The 24090-nt window shown below is 38.9% G+C and overlaps 1 protein-coding gene across 3 annotated transcripts in view; it reads right to left on the bottom strand.

Annotated features, from left to right (window-relative positions):
• The window catches only part of NAMPT (nicotinamide phosphoribosyltransferase), a 63846-nt gene that overhangs the window by 19135 nt on the left and 20621 nt on the right, over window positions 1-24090 (bottom strand). The window contains exons 1-9 of one of the 3 annotated variants that reach the window (XM_077835508.1): window positions 17650-20440; window positions 17426-17528; window positions 16878-17034; window positions 15099-15202; window positions 12705-12833; window positions 11893-12051; window positions 11321-11457; window positions 7782-8007; window positions 1525-1644 (exon numbers count right to left, since the gene is read on the bottom strand). In XM_077835508.1, coding sequence (XP_077691634.1) covers window positions 1525-1644; window positions 7782-8007; window positions 11321-11457; window positions 11893-12051; window positions 12705-12833; window positions 15099-15202; window positions 16878-17034; window positions 17426-17528; window positions 17650-17666 — 1152 coding nt within the window. In that variant the 5' untranslated portion in view covers window positions 17667-20440. Of the gene's footprint in view, window positions 1-1524; window positions 1645-7781; window positions 8008-11320; window positions 11458-11892; window positions 12052-12704; window positions 12834-15098; window positions 15203-16877; window positions 17035-17425; window positions 17529-17649; window positions 20441-24090 lie in introns of those variants that run through there. The other 2 variants (XM_077835500.1, XM_077835492.1) reach the window with 2 other exon arrangements.

The following is a 24090-nucleotide window of genomic DNA, read 5'->3' as shown; positions in this document are numbered from 1 at the left end:
TCCTACCTCTGTGCACCAGTGGCCTGTATTCCCCAATGCGACGCTGGAGCGTCCACATGTATTTGACAAATAAAACCTGCAGAATTTTGAAATACTGTGTGCAGAATTTCTATTTTTTTGGCGCAGAAAGCCATCAGGAGTAGAATATCCAGATTCAGTTATTTCATGCTTGCTGTTATCACAGTTGTGCATGATACAGCAAGACTATTCTCGTCAAATCACTTTCTGTCAAACAAACCAAGAAAATCAGATTTGCTTTTCAGGGTTGTCATAGCATGAATTTGTTAGCTGTTTTCCATTACAAGGCAATCTTCCCACCAATGATTCTGTTACTTAATATCCCAACTAGCATGCTCTCTGAGGATTTGTCAGTGACATGTAAATACCTTTGTAGCTTTGTTGTTTGGGCTCATGTTCGTGGATCTCAGATTATACATGGTTTATCAAACTGAACAGATGCATGACTCCCACCAGTGTGCCACTGCTTTACTGCCACTTCTGTGGTCTAGTTTCTCTAGTCCTTAATTCAAAAGAATGCAAAGCTGCTCAGACCTGGTGAACTGGAGTTCTTGTGGGTACTTTCCAATATCTAAGAGGTTTCACTGAACTGAGTATTTCCTAATTTATTTTGCAGCACTGCAGCAGTATTTACTCAGGTGAAAACGATGAATGCCCTGTGCAATGCTGCTATTCATTTTCAAAGCAAAAGGCATTAATCTTGTGATGGCCTGACTCTTAATATCAAGTAACTGATGAAGTGCAGAAATAAGATTAACCAATCCTGTTCTGCACTTCCTTTCATCAGACACTTGCAAGTTTGTCACTAGAGTTTCCAGGAGGTAATAAAAACTTCGGCTTCTATTTCGCTGAAATTGTACTTTTTAATTTTAACAGTAAGAAATGATGTGCCCATCTCTCAGACTATCAGGCACCAGCAATTTAATGTGGTATAATTTTGCATAAAACATGGATTGTTCAATTATTCTTATTGGCTGGGCTTTTAAAGATGCCACCCCCACCACATTTTATACTAACAATGGTTTGTAGACACTTTTGCATTTGCTTTCAAAAGTATCTCCTTCAAAAAGCACAAGTACACCTTGAAAGTTTGAATGCAGACATTTAAATTTACAACCTAACAATCCAAACTAGTTAATTACTACTGTTGTCACAGCACAAGTCATGACTGGCACACTAGACACAAATAAAAGGATAGATCTTTGCCCTGAGTTTAATCCTAATTAGTTTCAACATGGGAGGGATTAAAGTAAACAATGAGGCGATGGAGGAGAATAAAAATTACAACCATGAGATTAGGAAATGTATTTTAGGTTATGCGTTTTTTTAAAAAATTCCTCGTGGTTTTAATAAAATTAATTTATGCGTTCGGGTTTGTAAGCAGTGCCCAGAATGAAAGCTAGGAATGGGTCAGTAAAGAACCATTAACATCTGACTAATTGTAATAGACTCCAGATTAAAGGAGGACACTGCCAATTTCACCTGATATATTAAGAAACTTCATACCTCTTGCAGTGTGTTGATATCCACACCATCTCCCTGAATAACTCTGATATAAGGGGGCAACACCTTGTAGCCTTTTGCATTTTCTACAACAGGGAACTTCTTTCCTAAGATCTCCAAAACCTGTGGAAAACAAAATGGAAGCAATTCTGTTTCTACATCTCTCACTCTAGCAAAGTTAAACACCAAATCCATTAAACTTAATAGAATTAATTGTTAGCATTTTGAGTACATGGCTCAGAGCAAAGCCATGCTGTACTTTAAATACTCCAGTCATTGTGCAGAGGGTGGTTTAGAAGAAAATGGCTTAGGAGACAATAGGGTCTGTATAGTCACATGGCTAAAGAGGACTAATCACACCCAATCCCCACTTCTTGCTGCATAACCACAAACTGGCAGCTAGACTCTCCTCAGTAGGTCGACCCAGCATATTATTCTCTCTTTTTTTTAAAAAAAAACACATTTCTTTACTTTACACAATGCAAACAGTGGATGTGCCCTTCACGTTTCTCAGCTGTTAGCACCATACGCCTCATGGAGTAAGGATTGCTGTCCGAGGTCTCAGTTTAAACTAGCAATACTCAAAGTTTAGATCCTGATCCACACTGACTTTTTCATGGTTCTGAGAAAGAGAAAGTAAGCAAAGTTCCTATGGTGATCTAGCACTTGCCCTAGAAAAAAAAGTACCCAGACAGGTTAAATCTGTATTTGTCCTAGTAGACAGCCAACATATAATAGTACTGAGAGTTACTCTAATGGAATGGTATTGTTAGCTTTTATGATATGATTTTTACATTCAAGAGTGTGTGTTCTAAATAGCTTTACACTTCTTGTGTGGCATAATGCGACGACCTGGAAAACCGCATGGTGACTTGCCTGCCTGGGGAAAAAGTTACACATCTCTCGAGGCATCTAGATAGACTTATGTGTAGCACTGGGGAGGAGCCAGTGATCATGGTATACGTAGGTACCAGTGACATAGGGAAGGATAGGAGAGAGGTCCTGGAGGACGAATTTAGGCTGCTAGGTAAGAGACTGAAGTCCAGGACCTCCCTGGTAGCGTTCTCTGAAGTGCTTCCGGTTCCACGTGTAGGGCCAGTTAGACAGGCAGAACTTCAGGGTCTAAATGCATGAATGAGACGATGGCGTAGGGAGGAGGGAACTGGGAAAACTTTTGGGAAAGGGGGAGCCTATACAGGAAGGATAGGCTCCACCTAAACCAGATTGGAACCAGACTGCTGACACTTAAAATTAAGAAGGTCGTAGAGCAGTTTCTGAACTAAGGGCTGGGGAAAAGCCGACAGGTGCAGAGGAGCATGTGGTTCGGACAGAGATATCCTTTAGGGGAGGATCTATTAATGGAGATTCGCTATGTCCTAGTAAGGAGGAGAGGATGGAAGAAGAAAAAATACAGGTAGGATCTGATGAGAAACAGTCAAATGAAAAAAAAGTACCGTTCAATCACATCATGTAATAGCAGACAGCTAAAAAGTGACAAGTTTTTAACGTGCTTATATACAAATGCTAGAGTCTAAATAATAAGATGGGTGAACTATAGTGCCGTGTATTAAATGAAGGTATTGATATAACAGACATCACAGAAACTTGGTGGAATGAGGATAATCAATGGGACACAGTAATACCAGGGTACGAAATATGTCAGAAGGACAGAACAGGTCATGCTGGTGGGGGAGTGGCACTAAATGTGAAAGAAAGCGTAGAATCAAATGAAGTAAAAATCTTAAATGAACCAAACCGTACCATAGAATCTCTATGGATAGTAATTCCATGCTCTAATAATAAGAGCATAGCAGTAGGGATATATTACTGACCACCTGACCAGGATGGCTATAGTGACTGAAATGCTCACGGAGATGAGAGAGGCTATTAAAATTAAAAACTCAACAATAATGGGGGATTTCAACTATCCCCATATTGATTGGGTACATGTCACCTCAGGACGGGAGATAGTTTGACACTTTAAATGACTGATTCTTGGAGCAGCTAGTCCTGTAATCCACAAGAGGAGAGGCAATTCTTGATTTAGTCCTAAGTGGAGCAAAGTATCTGGTCCAAGAAGTGAATATAGCTGGACCCCTTGGTAATAGTGACCATAATATAATTAAATTTAACATCCCTGTCGTGGGGAAAACACCACAGCAGCCAACATTATAGCATTTAATTTCAGAAAGGGGAACTACACAAAAAAATGAGGTTAGTTAAACAGAAACTACAAGGTACAGCACCAAAAGTAAAATCCCTGCAAGCAGCATGGAAACTTTTTAAAAGACACCATAAGAGAGGTTCAACTTAAATGTACACCCCAAATTAAAAACATAGTAAGAGAAACAAAAAAGTGCCACTGTGGCTAAGCAACGAAGTAAAAGAAGCAGTGAGGCAAAAAGGCATCCTTTAAAAAGTGGAAGTTAAATCCTAGTGACGAAAATAAAAAGGAGCATAAACTCTGGCAAATGAAGTGTAAAAATATAATTAGGAAGGCCAAAAACGAATGTGAAGAACAGCTAGCTAAAAGAAAAAGTAACAGCAAAAAATTTAAGTACGTCAGAAGCAGAAAGCCTGCTAAACAACTAGTGGGGCTACTGGATGACTGAGATGCTAAAGGAGCACTCAAGGATGATAAGGCCATTGCGGAGAAACTAAATGAGCTCTTTGCATCGGTCTTCATAGCTGAGGATATGAGCGGGATTCCCAAATCTGAGACCTTCTTTTTAGGTGACAAATCTGAGGAACAGTCCCAGATTGAGGTGTCATTAGAGGAGGTTTTGGAACAAACTGATAAAACTAAACAGTAATAAGTCACCAGGACCAGATGGTATCACCCAAGAGTTCTGAAGGAACTCAAATGTGAAATTGAAGAACTGTAGTCTGTAACCAATCATTTAAATCAGCTTCTGTACCAAATGACTGGAGGATAGCTAATATGATGCCAATTTTTATACAGGGCTCCAGAGGTGATCCAGGCAATTACAGACTCTGGTAACCCTGACTTCACTACCAGGCAAACTGATTGAAACTATAGTCAAGAACAAAATTGACAGACACATAGATGAACATAATTTGTTGGGGAAGAGTCAACATGGTTTTTGTAAAGGGAAAGCATGCCTCACCAATCTGCTAGAATTCTTTCAGGGGTCAACAAGCATGTGGAGAGGGGGATTCAGTGGATATAGTGTACTTAGATTTTCAGAACGCCATTAACAAGGTCCCTCACCAAAGGGTCTTAAGCAAAAGTAAGCGGTCATGGGATAAGAGGGAAGGTCCTCTCATGAATTGGTAACTGGTTAAAAGGTAGGAAACAAAGGGTAGGGATAAACAGACAGTTTTCAGATTAGAGAGAGGTAAATAGCGATGTCCCCCAGGGGTCGATACTGGGACCAGTCCTATTCAACATATTAATTAATGATCTGAAAAAAGGGGTAAACAGTGAGGTGACAAAATTTGCAGATGATACAAAACTACTCAAGATAATTAAGTTCCAGGGGCAGACTTCGAAGAGCTACAAAATGCTCTCAAAACTGGGTGACTGGGCAACAAAATGGCAAATGAAATTCAATGTTGATAAATGCAAAGTAATACACATTGGAAAACATTATCCCAATTATACATATAAAATGATGGGGATTAAATTAGCTGTTACCACTCAAGAAAGATCTTGGAGCCATTGTGGATAGTTCTCTGAAAACATCCACTCAATGTAAAGCAGCAGTCAAAAAAGCTAACACAATGTTGGGAATCATTAGGAAAGGGATAGATAATTAGACAGAAAATATCATATTGCCTCTATATAAATCCATGGTATGCCCACATTTTAGATTCATAGATTCATAGATATTTAGGTCAGAAGGGACCATTATGATCATCTAGTCTGACCTCCTGCACAACGCAGGCCACAGAATTTCACCCACCACTCCTACAAAAAAAACCTCACACCTATATCTGTGCTATTGAAGTCCTCAAATTGTAGTTTAAAGACCTCAAGGAGCAGAGAATCCTCCAGCAAGTGACCCGTGCCCCATGCTACAGAGGAAGGCGAAAAACCTCCAGGGCCTCTTCCAATCTGCCCTGGAGGAAAATTCCTTCCCGACCCCAAATATGGCGATCAGCTAAACCCTGAGCATATGGGCAAGATTCATCAGCCAGATACTACAGAAAATTCTTTCCCAGGTAACTTGGATCTTACCCCATCTAAAACCCATCACAGGCCATTGGGCCTATTTACCATGAATATTTAATTACCAAAACCATGTTATCCCATCATACCATCTCCTCCATAAACTTATCGAGTTTAATCTTAAAGCAAGATAGATCTTTTGCCCCCACTACTTCCCTCGGAAGGCTATTCCAAAACTTCACTCCTCTGATGGTTAGAAACCTTCGTCTAATTTCTAATCTAAATTTCCTAGTGGCCAGTTTATATCCATTTGTTCTTGTGTCCACATTGGTACTGAGTTTAAATAATTCCTCTCCCTCTCTGGTATTTATCCCTCTGATATATTTATAGAGAGCAATCATATCTCCCCTCAGCCTTCTTTTAGTTAGGCTAAACAAGCCAAGCTCCCTGAGTCTCCTTTCATAAGACAAGTTTTCCATTCCTCGGATCATCCTAGTAGCCCTTCTCTGTACCTGTTCCAGTTTGAATTCATCCTTCTTAAACATGGGAGACCAGAACTGCACACAGTACTCCAGGTGAGGTCTCACCAGTGCCTTATATAACGGTACTAAAACCTCCTTATCCCTACTGGAAATACCTCTCCTGATGCATCCCAAGACGACATTAGCTTTTTTCACAGCCATATCACATTGGCAGCTCATAGTCATCCTATGATCAACCAATACTCCAAGGTCCTTTTCCTCCTCCGTTACTTCTAGTTGATGCGTCCCTAGCTTATAACTAAAATTCTTGTTATTAATCCCTAAATGCATGACCTTACACTTCTCACTATTAAATTTCATCCTATTCCTATTACTCCAGTTTACAAGGTCATCCAGATCCTCCTGTAGGGTATCCCTGTCCTTCTCTATTTTGAATACTGCGTGCGGATGTGATTGCCCCAATCTCAAAAAAAGAAAAAAGATGAATTGGAAAAGGTTTAGGAAAGGGCAAACAAACATGATTAGGGGATGAAACAGCTTCCGTATGAGGAGAGATTAATAAGACTGGGACTTTTCAGCTTGGAAAAGAGACTACTAAGGGGGGGGAGGATATGATTGAGGTCTATAAAATCATGACTGGCATGGAGAAAGTAAATAAGGAAGTGTTATTTACTCCTTCTCATAACACAAGAACTAGGGGTCACCAAATGAAATTAATAGGCAGCAAGTTTAAAAACAAACAAAAGGTAGTATTTCTTCACACAATGCCCAGTCAACCTGTGGAACTCAATGCCAGAAGATGTTGTGAAGGCCATAACAGGGTTCAAAAAAAAGAACTAGATAAATTCATGAAGGATAGGTCCATCAATGGCTATTAGCCAGGATGGGCAGGGATGGTGTCCCTAGCTTCTGTTTGCCAGAAGCTGGGAATGAGAGACAGGGAATGAATCATTTGATGATTACCTGTTCTGTTCATTCCCTTTGGGGCACCTGGCATTGGCCACTGTCGGAAGACAGGATACTGGGCTTGGTGGACCTTTGGTCTGACCCAGCATGGCCATTCTTATTCTACAGTTCTGTATGATGAAGTGGCTCTTTGGTTGTTCAAGAGCAAGTGTCTCTGGTTTAAATGCAAGTCTGACAGGGTTTGGAGCTTTTCTTGTACGTGCAGCACGTGTAATTTATTGCTTCAATGTTAAGTGACTCTGGATTTTCAGGCTTTTCTTAAGTGGTGAGAAAGGTCACTTTAGCTTGGCATTTGATTAATGTTTAGTCAGCCTCCTATTTCACTCCTTATTGGAAAGTGCTGAGTCAATAATATATGTTGTATTATCCCTGAATCTTTCTGCATCACAACTGAGAATTTCATTACATACACTGACTAATCTTGCAGAGTTCTAAAAGGGACCCAAAAATGGCTTTAAGAACAATAAGCAGTTGAGTAACTGGCTTGGTAAAAACCAAGCTATTTGGAATGTGGAACAGAGTTTCCTCAGATAAGGTTAATTAGGGACATTTTTTGATTTATCACACATGAAATACCCTAGTGCAGCAATAGTTTTAGATCATCAGTAATAAAATTTCCCAAATGTGTTAGACAGCCATTTCAAAATTCTACATATGAAGGACTATTTTAAAAGTATTACCTTTAACACTGTGTCAAGAGGATTTCCAGAATCTGGTCTAATAATCAGTGGTGCCTTTGGACTTCTGGATACAATTAAATGCCTTAAGTCCTCACCCCATATTTTCTCACACGCATTGTAGATGTCATAGCTGTCACTGACCACAGATACAGGCACTGAAGAAAATTGTGTCACTATGTGTTCAAAAGCATCTTTCTCATGGTCTTTCCCCCAAGCGGTTATGGTACTGGAAAAATCAGTTGAAGATCTGCATTAGACTGAAGTTCATGAGTCAGCCAAATCACATATTTTGTATTTTTCTGTATGTAGAAGGTACTCTATAACTAAAGCCAACTATAATGCAAACTGACGCAGTCCTTGAAATATCTTCAAGTAGTTTATATGAACTATAAAAGAGGCTGAATCAATGTATTGCTGCTAATAGTTTTAGAAGGAAATCTCTCAAAAATGTTCTGCCTTAGCATCTTACTATCTTCTCAGGCAGTGACCCAACAAACTTCACCCATCCCCTTCAATCTGAGATCTATCGTACTTTGTAGAGGGCTCCTGTCTGCATTTCCCAACTTGGAGACCAAGCCTAACTGGTGGCTGGTTAATCACTCTGTAGATTAAAGTAGGGTAGAATAAATAAAATCTCCCTCTACTTGGCTGCAAGCAAGCTGATTTCCCAAAACTGGGTACAGGATATGATGGAAGAGATCCCTCTTGCTGGCGGTGGTGCCTGAGGTTCTATGTCCCGTCCCCCCTTTTGCAGATAGTGGTGGAGTGAGTGAAGGAAGAGCCCTTGTGGAGGCAGCAGAGTGGGGAGCAGGCATCCATAAGACTATGGAACGAGGTTGAATAGGGAGCAGCACTCTGGCCTGTGTGTGTGTGTGTGGTGGTGGTGTGGGGGGGGGAAGGGGGGAAAAGAGGAGGAGGAGAAGGAGGAGTAAGGAGAGAGTCCTCTACTGCTGGGGAATGGATGAGATAGTAAGTACTTTGCTAGCAGGGGGGCGTGCACCTGGCTTCCTCTCAGGACCAGCTCCTTCAACCTCCAACCTGACAGGTTCGCAGTTCAGCAGCAGCTCAGCTCCATCTCCTCCTCCTGCAGGAGCACCCTAGCTGGGGGGTGTGGATGGGTGTAATGCATGCCAGGGTGAAGGGATTTACCTATAAATGCGGGGTTGTTTTTTTTAAAAATGCTGATACAGGATGGGAATCTTATTTTTTACCTGTGCAGTTTTGTAAAACTCCGCAGCATCAAGGCCTTAAATACTTCTAACACTAAACCAGGTACAGAACTACTTACATCAGTAGTCCTATTGACTACAATGAAGCTACTCATGCTTGAAGTTAAGCAATGTGCTTATATGTTTGCAGCACTTGGCACTAAAATTATATATCAGTAAAAACTTCTCTTGGTAGCACAAAATCTGTCACTTCAGAACAAAACTGCTTTAGTGTTAGCAATGCATCACTATGTCGGCCCTGATTGTGCAGTTACAAATGAATTGAGATGATTCATGATAGTTAAATTAAGCAGATGTGTAAGTATTTGCAGGATCAGGGTGTTAGATTTTCCACAACATTAACAAAGTCATTGTTAACTTGCATACAAACAGGCCAAAATTTTCAAAAATAAAAGCCTACGGTTAAAGCTCCTTGACCCATATTTAGATCCTTTAAGGGTCAGGATTTTCAAAAGCAACCAAGTGACCTAGGAGCAATAATCCTATTGAATTCAAACTGTGAAACTAATGTAGGAGTATAGCCAGGTCAAAGCATTTCTGCTTTCACGACTTTTGGAAGCTCAATATTTAGAAGATGGTGTTGACTACAAAGACAGCACGAGCTATTTGTTTTGTAAATTTGTGTTTCTGTTATCATATAAAGGATGTTAATGAGGCCTTGGACTTGCCTTTTTCAGCAACAGATGAGCACGTTAATTGTGAAATTTCCCAATAGAAAAGAGCATGTAAAATCTGAAATTCTACTAACAATTAGGAAGCTAAAACAAGTATGAAACGTCCCATTTAGTGATTTAAGACTATAACATGGTACGAACTAGCACCACAAACAGTCCTGATTAAAATTTAAAATAGATTTTTTTTAAAAACTAAAAGCATTTATCCACTCTGGTGGCTCTTTCCCCCAACAGGCACCCTCAGCAATGTTGGCAAATAGATGCAAAAAGGAAGTTCCTTTTCCAAGAGGAGCTGTGGCAATAATGGGAACACGGCAAGGTGCCAGCTACAAGCGCAGCGCTGACAGCACTCCAATCCCGGAGAATTTGGAACAATTTGAGAAGTGGCTTGCATGAGCCTCTCACACTCATTAGTGGCTTGGAGACAATGGCTGCAATATGCATGTACCAAACAATCTCAACTGGGACTAAAACTGTTCACGTTTATGTCACCATGCCACTGAACTGCACAGAACATTTATTACAGCTGTTCAGTATATTTTCTTAAGTTACGCTTTAAATTTACAGTTATTTCTGCCAAGCCTAAAAAAAGGTCAAAAGCACTGGGCAACCTGTTGAACTTCCACTAACTTATACAATAGTTCTCTAGATTTCCAATTAGTCATTAAATCCCATACTTAGATTGCTCCAGAAACACTGACCTGGACAGACATTTACTGCTCAGAGATGACCACTATACAAAGTAAATCCAGTGTTCAAATTGGAATCATGTACCCCAGTTTACCAGATTAGAATATTTATTAAACTAAACACTAGACTTTTATCCACTAAGAATAATAAGGAGTGGTGCAAAGCTTTTATCCATTGAAGAAGGTAGACTGGATAGCACAAGGTAATGAGATTCAGAGACTTTCATCTCTGTATCAAAATCCAGTACAGGTCAGGAGTGGCTGAAAGTTACCAGCTAACGACTGTGATACAATGTTTGAAATGAATGAGTGTCAATCTCATAGGAGTGTTCAGAATATAACAACCACTGTCACAATTCTCGTCCTTCTTGGCAGGGTCAGTAGAGATCAAGGATTGATCACACAGATAGGACTAATTCTTCAGCCAGGGTCCTGACATGATGGGAAGCTTATTATACCATAACTACCTCTTCTTGGGAAAGAAGTCTTGAGTTGGGAGTGCTGACACTGGCAACTTTCATGACTTCTCATGTATTTTTAAATACCTGTACTAAAGAATTAGGCCCCAGTATCAAATTGTTGCCCACTGAGAATACAAATGTTCAAGATGTTTTAGCTATGACTTTACAACTTGACTCAAATAACCCCCCAAGTTAGTCTCATTTTGAACCTAAATAAGTTTCTTAAAAAGAAGATCAGTACATTAGCTGGCAAGCTTCATCATGCATCAGCTGGCAAGGTTCACTTCTGCCTTAACAGCTGGACTAGTATCTACTCATACAGTGTGCCACACAAAAAGACTGAAGAGGTTTTATCTGCCTCGTTATGTGGAGTGAAGCAAGCATTTCCACATGCAAAGAAAGGACATGGAAAAATAGTTGTGTTAACACTAGAAATAACGAAATTCAGCAAAGGTTTCAAACAACTGGGGGTGGGGGGGATTTTACCTGTGTTCAGCAGCTGGAATAGAATATCCTGGAACAGGGTCTTTCGTTCCATAGTACTTTTTAATTAAAGCAATTCCTGCTACTGTGTCAGTTCCTTTAAAGTTTACCAAGTGAGCAGATGCTCCTATTCCTGCTGTCTGAGAAACAGAGACATGACTTTAAAGTACAGTGCCAAATCATGAAGCCTAATCATCAAGTATTGTACAGGGTTAGTTCTGTTACAGCAAAGCTCTTGTTTAATTCTAGTTTCTCCTGTATTTAGTTTAAACAGAGTCTCATACTATCCAGAAGATAATTTCCATCAAGAGAAAAGTTCTCCAGGTCTTGATATTTAAGTAAACTGCAGTTTCTTTAATTTTGTACCTGAAGGTACAAAGAGAAGGAAAGAGTTCTCAATAAAGTACTCCCAACTCACACTGCTCCAATAATCCAGACTTTCGTAACATTACAAGACATCAAAGTGTCAGAAATAGTCAAAAGATATTTGTGCCAAAATGCTATAAATTCCTGGCTGTACTATATTTCTTTAAATAGAATTAAACTTCTCAAGCTATTGGGCAAATTAGTGTTACCTCTTGTGAAGAAACTCCTCTGTAGCCAAAGTCATGCAGTTTGTACTCCAGTCCTTCTAAGCTGCCAGATGTCTCTAGCAAATACTTTGCCAAAATTTTCTTCTGCTCCCTGGAATTTGTGGCTACTGTGATTGGATACCATGACTGAACAAGAATAGTCTACAACAACAAAAAAACCCATTGTTATCAGGTGCACATAAATGAAATATGTTTGATCAAGACTCAAAAATCCCCACTTGGCAATGAGCCACGCACAACTGAGGCTACTGGCAATAAACCAAGGGGAAATCTATATGGGCACTGCAAAGACTTAGCAAAATTAGGTACGGCAAATGGTGTCAACATATGCACAAGTAACTTATTGGGAAGTACCATCACATCACTCCCCAATTCTACTGTCTGTTAACTTACAACTACACTCGTCCAAGAGGTGTTCCTCATTTTTAGAAGTGATGCAAGAAATATTGGCTGTGTCCAAAATAGTTTGCCTAAGAGTCATATTTAATTTAATAACTCCTTTTTATTGTGAGGTGGGCCAAGCAGCTACTCACTGCAGGAGTCAAACTTCCTGAGCTGCAGACCAATGCACACAAAAGTCAATTCCCACAACATGTCTGAGTACTGTTGTGAATTTCCCCTATTTATTGTGTAATAAGCTTATTACACAACACTTCTGCAGCAGGCTTCAAGAAAGAGACAGATCTTTTGAAAGCAGAAACCAGCTGGTTCCAGAGATCTCACCCTAAACCCAAGTAGAATGATTGTGAACCCGTTCTTCATTTTTAATGAAAGCTTCATTTTTGAAGACTGACCTCAATCCAGTTGGTGAGCCAATAGCACTCTGGATCCGTGTTTTCTACCGTGAATAGTACATTTCCTCTGGGAATGACTGAGCCTTCAGGAACAGCCTTTACTTCTATCGGAAGATGCCCTTCATACTTCTGTAAGAGAAATTAATAGCAGCATTAAATAGTAGGAACAGCTGAGCCAGCCCTGCTTCCATTGACTTCAGTGGAGCGAAGTCAGGCTTTATATTTGCTAAAAAGAAAGCCTTTACAGTGAAATAAACTAAATATTTAAAAAAAAAACACAAACCACCCACTCAAATATGCCAAAACCTATACATTTAAAAAGGCACCAATTCCACAAAATGAATAACCATGGTTCACCAAAGGATATTTAACAAGGTTATTCTTTGAACACACTCATTTAAGGAGACCCTGCTGTTTTATAAAAAAAAAAAGAACAAAAAAAAAGGTTTGATCCACAGAAACGTTTATGTAACAGATCTTTGCCGTTCAGTTTTCTGTGGTGTTTTACCTTGACTGTTGCGCCATCTGGCATCTATTTTTTTAAATGGTCTCATTATGTTTTGGTGCAGACATTTGTTTTAATAGAACTAATATCTTTAAATGGGATTCAGCGTACATCCTTTCTAAAAAGTTTTATCTACTCTATCCACTGACCATGGAATCCAGCCTCCCAAATTTTTGTTCTTTCAATTTCAAAAAACAATTGTCAACATTAACATTCATGTTCGAAATATTCAACACTCTGGAATATGAGATGTAGCAGCCTGTTTGCAATGAATAAATTATGAGACAGCAACTGTAAAATAACTATTATAAGCTACTGAAATAGCACGATGAACTAAACTGATAAGTAGCAGCTTGCATAGACCCAAAGGAACGTGCCTTAGGAGTTTTTCCATAAAGTGTACAAAAAGTGTTAAAATGAACATATGTACCAAAATGGTGCTGCTTTAGAAAAATGGTGCAGTTTTATAGCTAGTATCAAAACACATTTGCCAGCGATATCCCAATGCATGTCAAAATGCTGCTTCAACAGCTCCAGTTGTCAAAGATTAATCAGTATAACTTTTTTTAAATTAAAACACTTCCATTCAGAATTTCAGAAGCACTTTCTCATGGAGATGCATCCAAGAAATCCAAGTATTTCCAAGAAATCACTAGAGTTTCATCTCAGTCCTTTCCTGTTTAAGAGTCTTATCACATTTATATACTGCAAGGAACCAGTTAACCAGACTGACCAAAGATGACCATGCTTATTAAAACCTCCCAAGACAGAAGCCTAATAAAGACTGTCTGACAATAAGGCTTTACATTATTTATTGGTGAGTTAATGGTGTTAAAAAGGGACAACCTAAAGAGGAAAAAAGAAACCAAGTGATTAAACAGTAAAATAAGTTCTGGTTCTCTTCAGGAGAAGTAATATGCAAAAATCTTAGTAATGTACTCAAAGGATCTATGAACAGAAGTAGACACACACACACACACCCCCATACCCCTTTAGCTTTCTTGAGTTAATGGTAGAATAGAGAAAAATAGTTTGATTCATCTGGTCACTAGTGTTACACTTTGTGAAAGTGGAGAATTTCCATTCTTATTGTCCATTTTGGCTGCTGAAGGACAACCAGACATGCCAATATGTTCATACCCACATGCCATCAATTACCTCAGTCATGATCACTAATGCAATATGCAATGCTTTCGAAGAAATAGTTTAGTCTATCATTAAAATTGGAAATGCAGCAAGCTTCAGGGAGTGGAAAGACCGGAACAAATCTGCCCACACTTAAAGGGGAAATGCCCTCATTTCTTTGAAAAAAAATTATACGCTAAGAAAATAACGTTTTCGAAGATAGTTATTTTGGAGATTTTGTCTCAGAAAAATTTCTAACCGTTCTCTATATCTCATAACAAAAAACTTATTTGAAGTAGCACTACAAAATTTAGACACATTTTAGATATAAAATTTTAGATATAAAATTTATATTTTCATATACCAATTAAAATGTATTTTCTCCATTTACTATTTACTCATGCAAAAAGTTGCAGTGCTTTCTGCATTAGAAGAAAAGCTACTATGATTAGAGAAAGTGATTTAAATGACATAACCAGACACTAAATATTGTATTACATATTGAAATTTGCTAACAAGCCCCAACTCATACTAGCAGGTGACAGCAGCAATAAATCCCTACTACCCAGAAAGCCATATTTGGCATTTGTAAGGATGAAAACTACTTTGCTTCATGCATTTACAATTATTTGATTATTCTGTGACAGCTGCTAGTCCTTGCAGACTACAGCAGTGATCCTAAAGATGGAAGTAACTAATCCCTGATTCACAAATCCTACCTAGAATTACCTTGAATTAAAATATACCTCAAGAATATTTGTTACCTCAAGAATATAGCTCCATCCCTTTTCATTGAAGACATCATCTTGAAAATGCTCCCTATACACCTCTTTGGCTTCCTGGATTTTCTCTTTGGTTATCACTTTGCCTGCAATGAAAAACAGTTTAAAAGTAAGTTCAGACAATGCGATAATTTTTTAATGCCAAGCATTATTAAGCAGCTCTTGATGAATAAATAAAAGATGAGGCTTTCATTATCAAAGTCTCCTCCCAGACATGAAAAAGTTACTTTGTGTCCAAAGAGCTTTCGGAGGGCAAATATGTAATAGCGAATGCTGTGCTTACAAGCATAATTTTTGGCTTTAAAGTTGTATTGTAAGAGAGACAGGATGGCTAAGAAAATTGGTATTGGAATAGAAGACCTTTCACTTATAGATCAGTCGTTCAAATTCAGCTCAGGTTGGTAATAATTTGAGGACATTATCAACTGATGGCTGGTCAGCATCTACATGAAATGATTTGATGCCCTCAACACTGTTCCCAGAGAAGGAGTCACAACACTCAGCAAAGCACGCAAAGTCTAAATTAGCGTGGATAAGAAGCTACGTTCCTCCACACTGATGATCCCTTCAAAACAGGATTGAGGCACCTTAGCAGGACACTCTGAGGAAGCTTGCAATGCTATTGCCTCGGTCATACTCTTTTTGAGGCTAAATAGGGGACTTCAATCTACAGGACTACTAACCTGGCACATTCCATAAATGCTAAAATGAATTAAGTTTAATATTGTCCTGTAATCCTTTAGATCTCTATAGAAGCTGTTATAGTAATGTCAACTAGCCTCTGACAGCCCACCCCAGAATGAGATTTTGGAGACTAAGTATACTGATCATGCTGTGATTATTTTGGAACAGCTTTCCTAATTCAAGGAGGTAAAAAAAGAGGAAGTTCAGGTCCTACGCTTTTCACAGTGTATGATATGGGATTGCCACCAAATGATTTTTTTACTGGAGTGCCAACATTTAGCAAGAACTGAGACTGGCATTGGTGGAGTCTTGGTTAGGATTTGCACACAGTCTGAGACCAATGATGTAGGAAAAGTATTTTTTGGTATAACAGGAAATGAAATGAGAGGAAGAATCACAACACATGGTATTTACTTGAAGTGCAAAAAACAAATAATTGTACCTCCAAAATGAGTTTATAATGCAATGTGAAGTTTTAAGATGTACACTTTTAAATGGTCTGGGGAAAAAATGCACACTTAGCTACCACACTCAATTAAAATTGTTATAGATCATTACTAGATTTAAAGGAAAATACACTTAAACACAAGTTACTAATACATGCATATAACTGATTAGCAAATACAGATTGTACATTTTTCAAGTTTTGAACATAAAACTTATTTTCCTCCAAATCTTAATTGACTCTCAAAGAGAGTGGTGTTGCTACCTTTTTTAATGATTCCAAGTAACTTATCTTTGGTTCTGATCTTTAAGTTTTGATGTTTCAGATGACCATTTATCTAAAACATTGTAACATCTTCACAGATAAAAATACTTGTTATTCTTTTTTGTAGTTTTTAGTTTGCTGAATATCTCATTGATACCTAACAAAAATAGAAGGCACTGAACGAAGACGACCATTTTACGAAAGATGACATCTCATTTTTGAGAGTCATGAGAATAAAATGAGACTTCAAATTTAAAAAACAAACACTGAGCTAAAATAATCCAAAAACTGCTTCAACTATCAGAATTCAAGAAGTTTGGAGAAAAATATGGAGATTTATGTTTTTGCTGAAATTATGAGACAAATACCTTTTAAGTACTTATTTAGAATGTACTGCAACCCGTAAAAAACTGTTTCCTCATATTTCACCTTCTTTAATCTGGAGTTCTCAGTCTTCTTTTCACGACATTCAAAGTAGGAATAAACTTTGCTTGTATTAGGTGGATATTGCTTATAATGTGTAACCTACATTAAGAAAAACCTCAGTAAGAGCTCAAAACGTATATCACTACAGAACAGACAACAAGAGATCACAAATAAACAAGACTTGTTAGAGTTTTCAGCAGAGTTCCATCTCTACATGTGACTTTGGAATGACCCCAACGCTTTCAGGCTAGAAATGAGGAACATTCTCTCATTTCCCCACTACATCCATACTAGTAGCTGGGTGGATGGTTGTGGGATCTCTCTATCGGTTTACCCCTCCCTCGGATTTCTGATTGCTCAACCCAATTTCTCCTATTTTACTCCTTCCCCCATCTGTTTTACAATCTGTCTGTCTAGTAAATAGCTTTAGTGCCCACCTCTGCTTCTACTCATACAGTAGGTTTCCCTATATCAGCAGAGTGAAACTGACCTGGGTTTTGAATAGCAGCAATGAAAAGTGACAAGACTGGTCAGTTTTCGTTCTGCTGTGCCTTTGCAAACCTGGTAGCAGCAGTGGAACGGAAGATGTTTGCCTGTTGAGAAGTTAGCACTGCTTCGGTTTATGCTCAATTCACATTTGCAGGTTATCATAGTCATAAGGCTAGAAACAGTTCTTTAAGCAGTTCAGATTCTGAAGAAGCTGATGGCACTTACCCAAAAAAGCTTCCCATCTATCCTGGGTGAACAGAGGAGTAGATTTTTCTAGCTCTGATTATGTCCATGCCAGCTCTCTAGCCACAGTTATTGCTGCTAGTTGTGTTAAATAAGTGGGTTGATTTTCTTCTTCAATGGAAGAGTTGTATTTTCCCACTGGAATTACTAAAGGGATTTTGCTCAAACTTTCCATAAAAGCTTATCTTCCACTCCAACAGTGAATGTTTAGTGAGAGCTGAGCATGTGAACACAAAAGGTTATAAACGTACCTAGCATTCTATCAGATACTGATGGGAACTATCTTAGCATGTATATTATACAGATCTATTATACTTCAAGTGTAACTATATCTTCCTTTCCCATAGACGGGCCATTTTAGCCTTTAACTTGCAAAGCTGGTATTCTTCTTAAAGTGTTAAAATTACACATACAACCCACAGCTGCATGTGAGATAAGAATGGTATATGATGGTGTAAATTGGAAAGTTTGGGCTGGTTTACAAATTCTACCATCTAAATGTCATAAGAAGTCAGCTAATTTTCACAATTTTTTGCTCTGTCAGAATATACACGTATACACCATACACTAATATACACCTACACGCCTTTACAGCAGAAAAAAATATATAAGAAAGGAGAGGTGTCATCACTGCTCAGGACAGAAAATTGGAGGAAAAGTGCAAGATGTGTTTGGATATCTCTTTGAAGACTGAGATATTTCTAGGTTTGAACAAGGTATTAAAAATAATTTTTCCCTACTACTACTTCCAAATTAAGAGGATTTTAAGACACTGAAGTATTTTTCTGTTTTGTTATATTTTTTTATAAAAGTGTTTCCCATCTTATTTTACAATAAGTATCTGACACTTTCAAGATTAAATATTTAATTTTTCCCTTACCTGTATTACTAAAACTGTAGATTAAAAGATTTTAAAAATCCTATTTTCCTTTTCATCACTTATGCTGTTCTATTTTTTGCATTTCACTTAGCTTGGACAGTGAACTAGACTAGCCAGTTTCACTTTCTGGTTTTCATATACCAGCACAATGCTGTTGTGTTTGGGTATCCAATGCTGTAAGGGAATGTTTAATAAATCATAGAGTGTAAAAAATGAAAGTTTTTATTCATCTTTGGCCATGGAAAATTCAAACCCCAAGTTTTAAGCATGGACAGTGTGGCAGAGTATTTTTAAGTGTCTGGATTTACTTCAAATAATGAAAGTACTGCAGAACCAATACAGTTAAAGGATCATAAGCTGGCTCAAACATCAAACAATTGCTCCAAACGCAAAATGTGTATTATCTGAGATGTCAGAACAAGAAACAACTAGATTTTTAGATTCAGCCAAGGAAAATGATATGTTTTAATCTGGGAAGTCAGAAAATTCTATATAGAATTTAAAGACATTGCCACTTTTACTGAGCAATTCTTCCAGCATAATTATATCTGTATGGAAGAAAAAGTGCTACAATTGGAAGGATTTGAAAAAATTAAGGTATATTGAACACATACTTCCACTTAATGTTTATATACAAGTATGTTTGATCACTAAAATTATATTACTTGATCTTTAAGAAAAGAGGATGCATGGAACCAACAACAGGTTTGGGCTATTACAAGATATTGGATGTTTGATATTCTGTGCCAGACAGTTTCACACTGAAGTGAACTGGACTAATCATGTGATTAACTTTCTAGTGTGTGTAAATTTGCAGGATTAGATCCTTCATTAGGCATTTTTCTAGTTTTGTTGATTTACATCACCGTAATGTGACGGATATTAAGTTTGTCTGCATACTGAAATTTAGTATTTGCATCTACTATTTTAACTATAGTTATTCTGGGCTCTGATCCAGTACCTACTGGTACCTAGATTTTGTACAGCAACCTGAAAAATCCCAAGCTGCTTCTATATCTACACTACACTTTCGTCTGTAAAACTTTTGTTGCTCCAGGGTGTGAAAAAAAAAAAAACCACCCAGACTGACAAAAGTTTTACCGATGACAAGCGCCGGTATGGACAGCGCTTTGTCAATAGGAGACGCTCTCCCGCCGACAACGCTACTCCCCCTCATTGGGGATGGTTTTCTTTTGTCGGCAGGAGAGCTCTCTTTGGATGAGAGAGAGTGGCTACAACATGTGCCTTACAGTGGTAAGGCTTTAGCAGCACAGCTGTGCCACTGTAAGCTGTGCAGTATATACACAGCCTTAGTGAGAACAGGGTCATAATGATTCGGCAACACTACTTCCTGCTCCATCTACAGAAAGTGTTGAGGTTTCCCAAAGAAATACTAAACTGGCACAATGCTGCTTAGCTTGAAATATGCAATGTGATCACAGTATAAGGTGCGAGAAGTGTAAACTACAGTTTGCAGGCTGAAGTCAGACAGGATTACTAATAACCAGATTAGTTCTTTATTCAAAAATATCAATCAAATTTAATGGATTTTCCCCTCTCAAGTTTCTTCGGGAAAAATATTCCCTTACCTGAAGGTATATACCAAACTGCTTCCCAAAGAAAACCTTTTCATTTAGTTTTAAAACCTTGGAGAGTTACAGTCACAGAGAAATGCTGTGTAATGTAATAGTCAATTACATTACCTCAAATATTTAAAAAGTCATTGACAGATTTCAAGTTCAATTACATTTTTAAGGCTAAAATTCTTATCTTGATCACTGGGTACTGAGAAATAATTTAAATGGATTGAACAAGGTATATATGTCTTTCTAATTTTAAGACACATTATTCTTCAATAAAAACAGGAGTACGTGTGGCACCTTAGAGGCTAACAAATTTATTTGAGCGTAAGCTTTCATGGGCTACAGCTCACTCCATCGGATGCACAGAATGGAACATATAGTAAGAAGGTATTTATACATACAGGGAACATGAAAAGGTGGAAGTACCCATACCAGCTCTAAGAGGCTAATTAAGAGGAGCTATTATCAGCAGGGGAAAAAAAAAGCCCTTTGAAGTAATAATCAAGATGGCCCATTTCGGACAGTTGACACGAAGGTGTGAGGATACTTAACATGGCGAAATAGATTCAATTAGTGTATAAATATCTTCTTACTAGATGTTCCATTCTATGCATCCGATGAAGTGGGCTATAGCCCAAGAAAGCTTATGCTCAAATAAATTTGTTAGTCTCTAAGGTGCCACAAGTACGCCTCTTCTTTTTGTGGATACAGACGAACACAGCTGCTACTCTGAAACCTGTCAGTATACTTAAGTAATCTTTGCATTATATTTGTAGCACAACATACTCAATGTATGCTCCCTCCCACATATTAAAACTCACGTTGTTCATTGTTCTCACTTGCTTTGTCTTATTTGAAGATTGAAAGATCTTCAGAGTATAGAATGTGTCCTTGTAAGGCACCTAGCACACTTCACTGTTCAGAAAAATGGAAAGTATAGAACTGCATAGCCTTGAAATGCTAACTGTTTATTACAGTCAAACTATATTAACATGTTAGAAGTTAAGCAGAGGGAAAGGCTGGTCTTGTGGTTAAGATGTGGAACTGGATCTCAGGAGATCTGGTTCAGTTTTAAGCTCTGCCTGTGTGAAATTGGGCAAATCTCTAAATCATTTTGTTCCTCATCTGTAAAATGAGGACATTAGTACTTCCTTTATCGCACCCTTTCAGCCTCATATATTCCACGGTAAGCTTCTTGGGGTAGGGACTGTATCCTACTAAGGGCTTGTCTACACGACAGCCTTATCGCTAAAAGTCAGCGTGTGTAAACACTCTGTCGGCACTTTTGCTGACAAAATACTTCCAGCTTTGCGAATGGTCTTAGCTTTGTCAGCAGGAGAGCGCTCCTGCCAGCAAAGCCGCGTTCATGCTGCCACTTGTGATGGCAAAACTTGTGTCTTTTGCGGGGGGGGAGGAGGGGCTTTTTCTAAGTACCCATGAAAGACAAAAGTTTTGTCGACAACTTCACAGTGTAGACATACCCTAAGTGTCTGTACAATACCCAACATAACAGAGCCTCAATCTCGTTAGGACCTGTAGACTTTACCATGATACAAGTATATACAAACCACCATTGTGACAATCAGCAAGCATGATACAGGGGTTGTGTCTAGTAGAAAAAACAGCTTTGAGAAGGACAAAACATTAGTGAATAAACACACTGCAGAAAGGATACAGACAACAAAGAAAGCGATAAAAATCAGTATCATAAGGCACTTATGACTATAAAAATGTCAAAAGAATGTTACAATCACTTTTTTCCATGTCCAGGTAGACAAGAGAAAATGCAAGACACTGAAAAAAACCTACAATCAGAACAACTGAGTGAGATGTGGAGAACATCTCACCTGAGTTTCCATGTGTCCTACAGACCAGTTTAGGAAAAAATTACTGTTGACTATTCTGTCATCCAGGAGTAACTTGATACATTTTGCAAATGGTAGAGACTTTGCAGGTGACTGATTAGGGATGAAGATGTGTTGATACAAAGGGACAGAGCACTCAAATTTAAAATGACCGAAGACAACAGACTTTTGATAACGAAAGTAACTATGCAGTTCAATAGAAAAACGCAAGGTAATGAGGGCAAGGACCTTCAAAAGAAAAATATATCTCAATGATCTCACACTATTAAATCAGACTGGTGGTGTGTGACGGGGTGTACCAGCCCATACTAGATGAGAAAAGGTTAACCCCCTATTGTAGGTAGAGGTAGACACGCCGCCTCACCACTGCTGGGCATGCTCCAACTGGAGCTTCAGTATAAAAGGGAGCAGCCTAGCTCAGTCTCCCCTGATCACTGAAGGAGTTTGCACATTGCAGGCTCCTTCTCGGGTGCTGCTGGAGCCCCAGATGTCAAACAAACAAACAGATCCAGGAGCATGCCCAGCTGCCCAAGAGTAGACAGAACCATTGGGAGCTTCGCCGGCCAATGATCCCAGAGACCCAGGAGACCTGTGGATAGCAGTGCTGGAAAATAGGGTTGGAAGTAGCCACGGGGAACTAGATATTGGTCCAGTGGTTAAACTGGGACAAAGGCAGCATGTTTTGGATGGATCCCTGATGACCAAGTGAGGAATCAGTTTGCCGCTATCAGGGCCATGGGTGGAACAGGGAGGGCCCAGGTCCCCCTACCCTGGCCACCATCCACCCCTGAGTGGCGGCCCATTTCCCCCTCGACCCCACAGAGGGTTGCCATATTAGCCCTGGCCAATAGGCTCCGCAGAGGTGGGCTGCCATAGTGACTCCAGCCACTAGGCCATGCAGCCCTGAGGCTTAGGGTGGTCATTAGGACTCAGCCGCAGGGCTATAAAACCCTTCCTTGCCTACCCTAAGGGTATACCCACCCTGTGACATGGTGATAGTTTAGATTTTGTCTACATGCCACTTGAGCAAAGACTGATGCAATACCCAATTTAACTAAACTAGATTGTTAAATTGAAGCTCAAATTGTGGGCAAACCAGCTCCAAGAAGCAGCTAAATACAACTTTGAGATGAAATACATAGACAGATATTCACCATAAATCAAAGCGAATGATACTGAAGTAAATACTACAGTCACACAGACTGACTAAGGACTAGTCTACACCTGAAGTGCTAAATTGGTGCAGCTGCGCTGCTGTAATGCGTCTAGTGAGCTCTCCTGTCAACATAATAAATCCGCCTCCGCAAAAGGCAATAGTACGTCGGCAGGAGAAACTCTCCCATCAACATAGTACTGTCCACACCAGCGCTTAGGTCTGTGTAACTTATGTCGCTCAGGGGCTGACTTATTCAGACCTGAGTGACATAAGTTATAGCGAAGTAAGTGGTAGCGTAGACCTGGCCTTAGAAAGAAAGCAATGTTTTCTTTGAAAAAGAAAAAAACCCAAAAAACTAATGCTATCTACCTGCTAATACTACTCTAGCATAATCTAGAGGAACCCAACAGACTTTAAGCCTGTTAATGAAACTGCTTTCAAAACTATATAGCTCATCCACTTTAACCATTCCAGAATTGTTTTAACACATCCTCAAGAGGAGAGACACCCAGGCAGAACTAGATTCAGGATCATTCCTGGTGCCTAGCAAGGTTCAAACATGTTAACAGAAGGTGAGTCAGATGATAAAAATGGTTGCCTCTGTGTACACTAAAGATATATCTGTTGTAGTTAATTGAAAATTTCTCCAGCACCAACAAGGCCCATGAATTTGACGCCTGGCATAAGCTAGCACGATAGGTACCTTATTTCAATGGATGCTAGAATATACTGTCTTACTGATGTGACCAGTTTCAACAGCAGTTGGGGCAGGGAGGAGGAGAAGAAAGGGTAGCCACATTTGGCAGGATTTTCAGCTATAGACCTAGCCAGTTTGAAACAATGTTTAAAAATGATTTGGCTAACAATCACTTTCTCTGGGAGCACAGAGGTCAGTTTGGTTTGGCCTAACAGCTTTATCAAAAGTTTTAGAACAGGATT

Source organism: Eretmochelys imbricata, chromosome 1, assembly GCF_965152235.1.
Source record: "Eretmochelys imbricata isolate rEreImb1 chromosome 1, rEreImb1.hap1, whole genome shotgun sequence".
In the NCBI taxonomy this organism is placed as follows: Eukaryota; Metazoa; Chordata; order Testudines; family Cheloniidae; genus Eretmochelys; species Eretmochelys imbricata.
The sequence above is the reverse complement of the archived record's forward strand: the minus strand, read 5'-3'. Positions and strand labels throughout refer to the sequence as shown.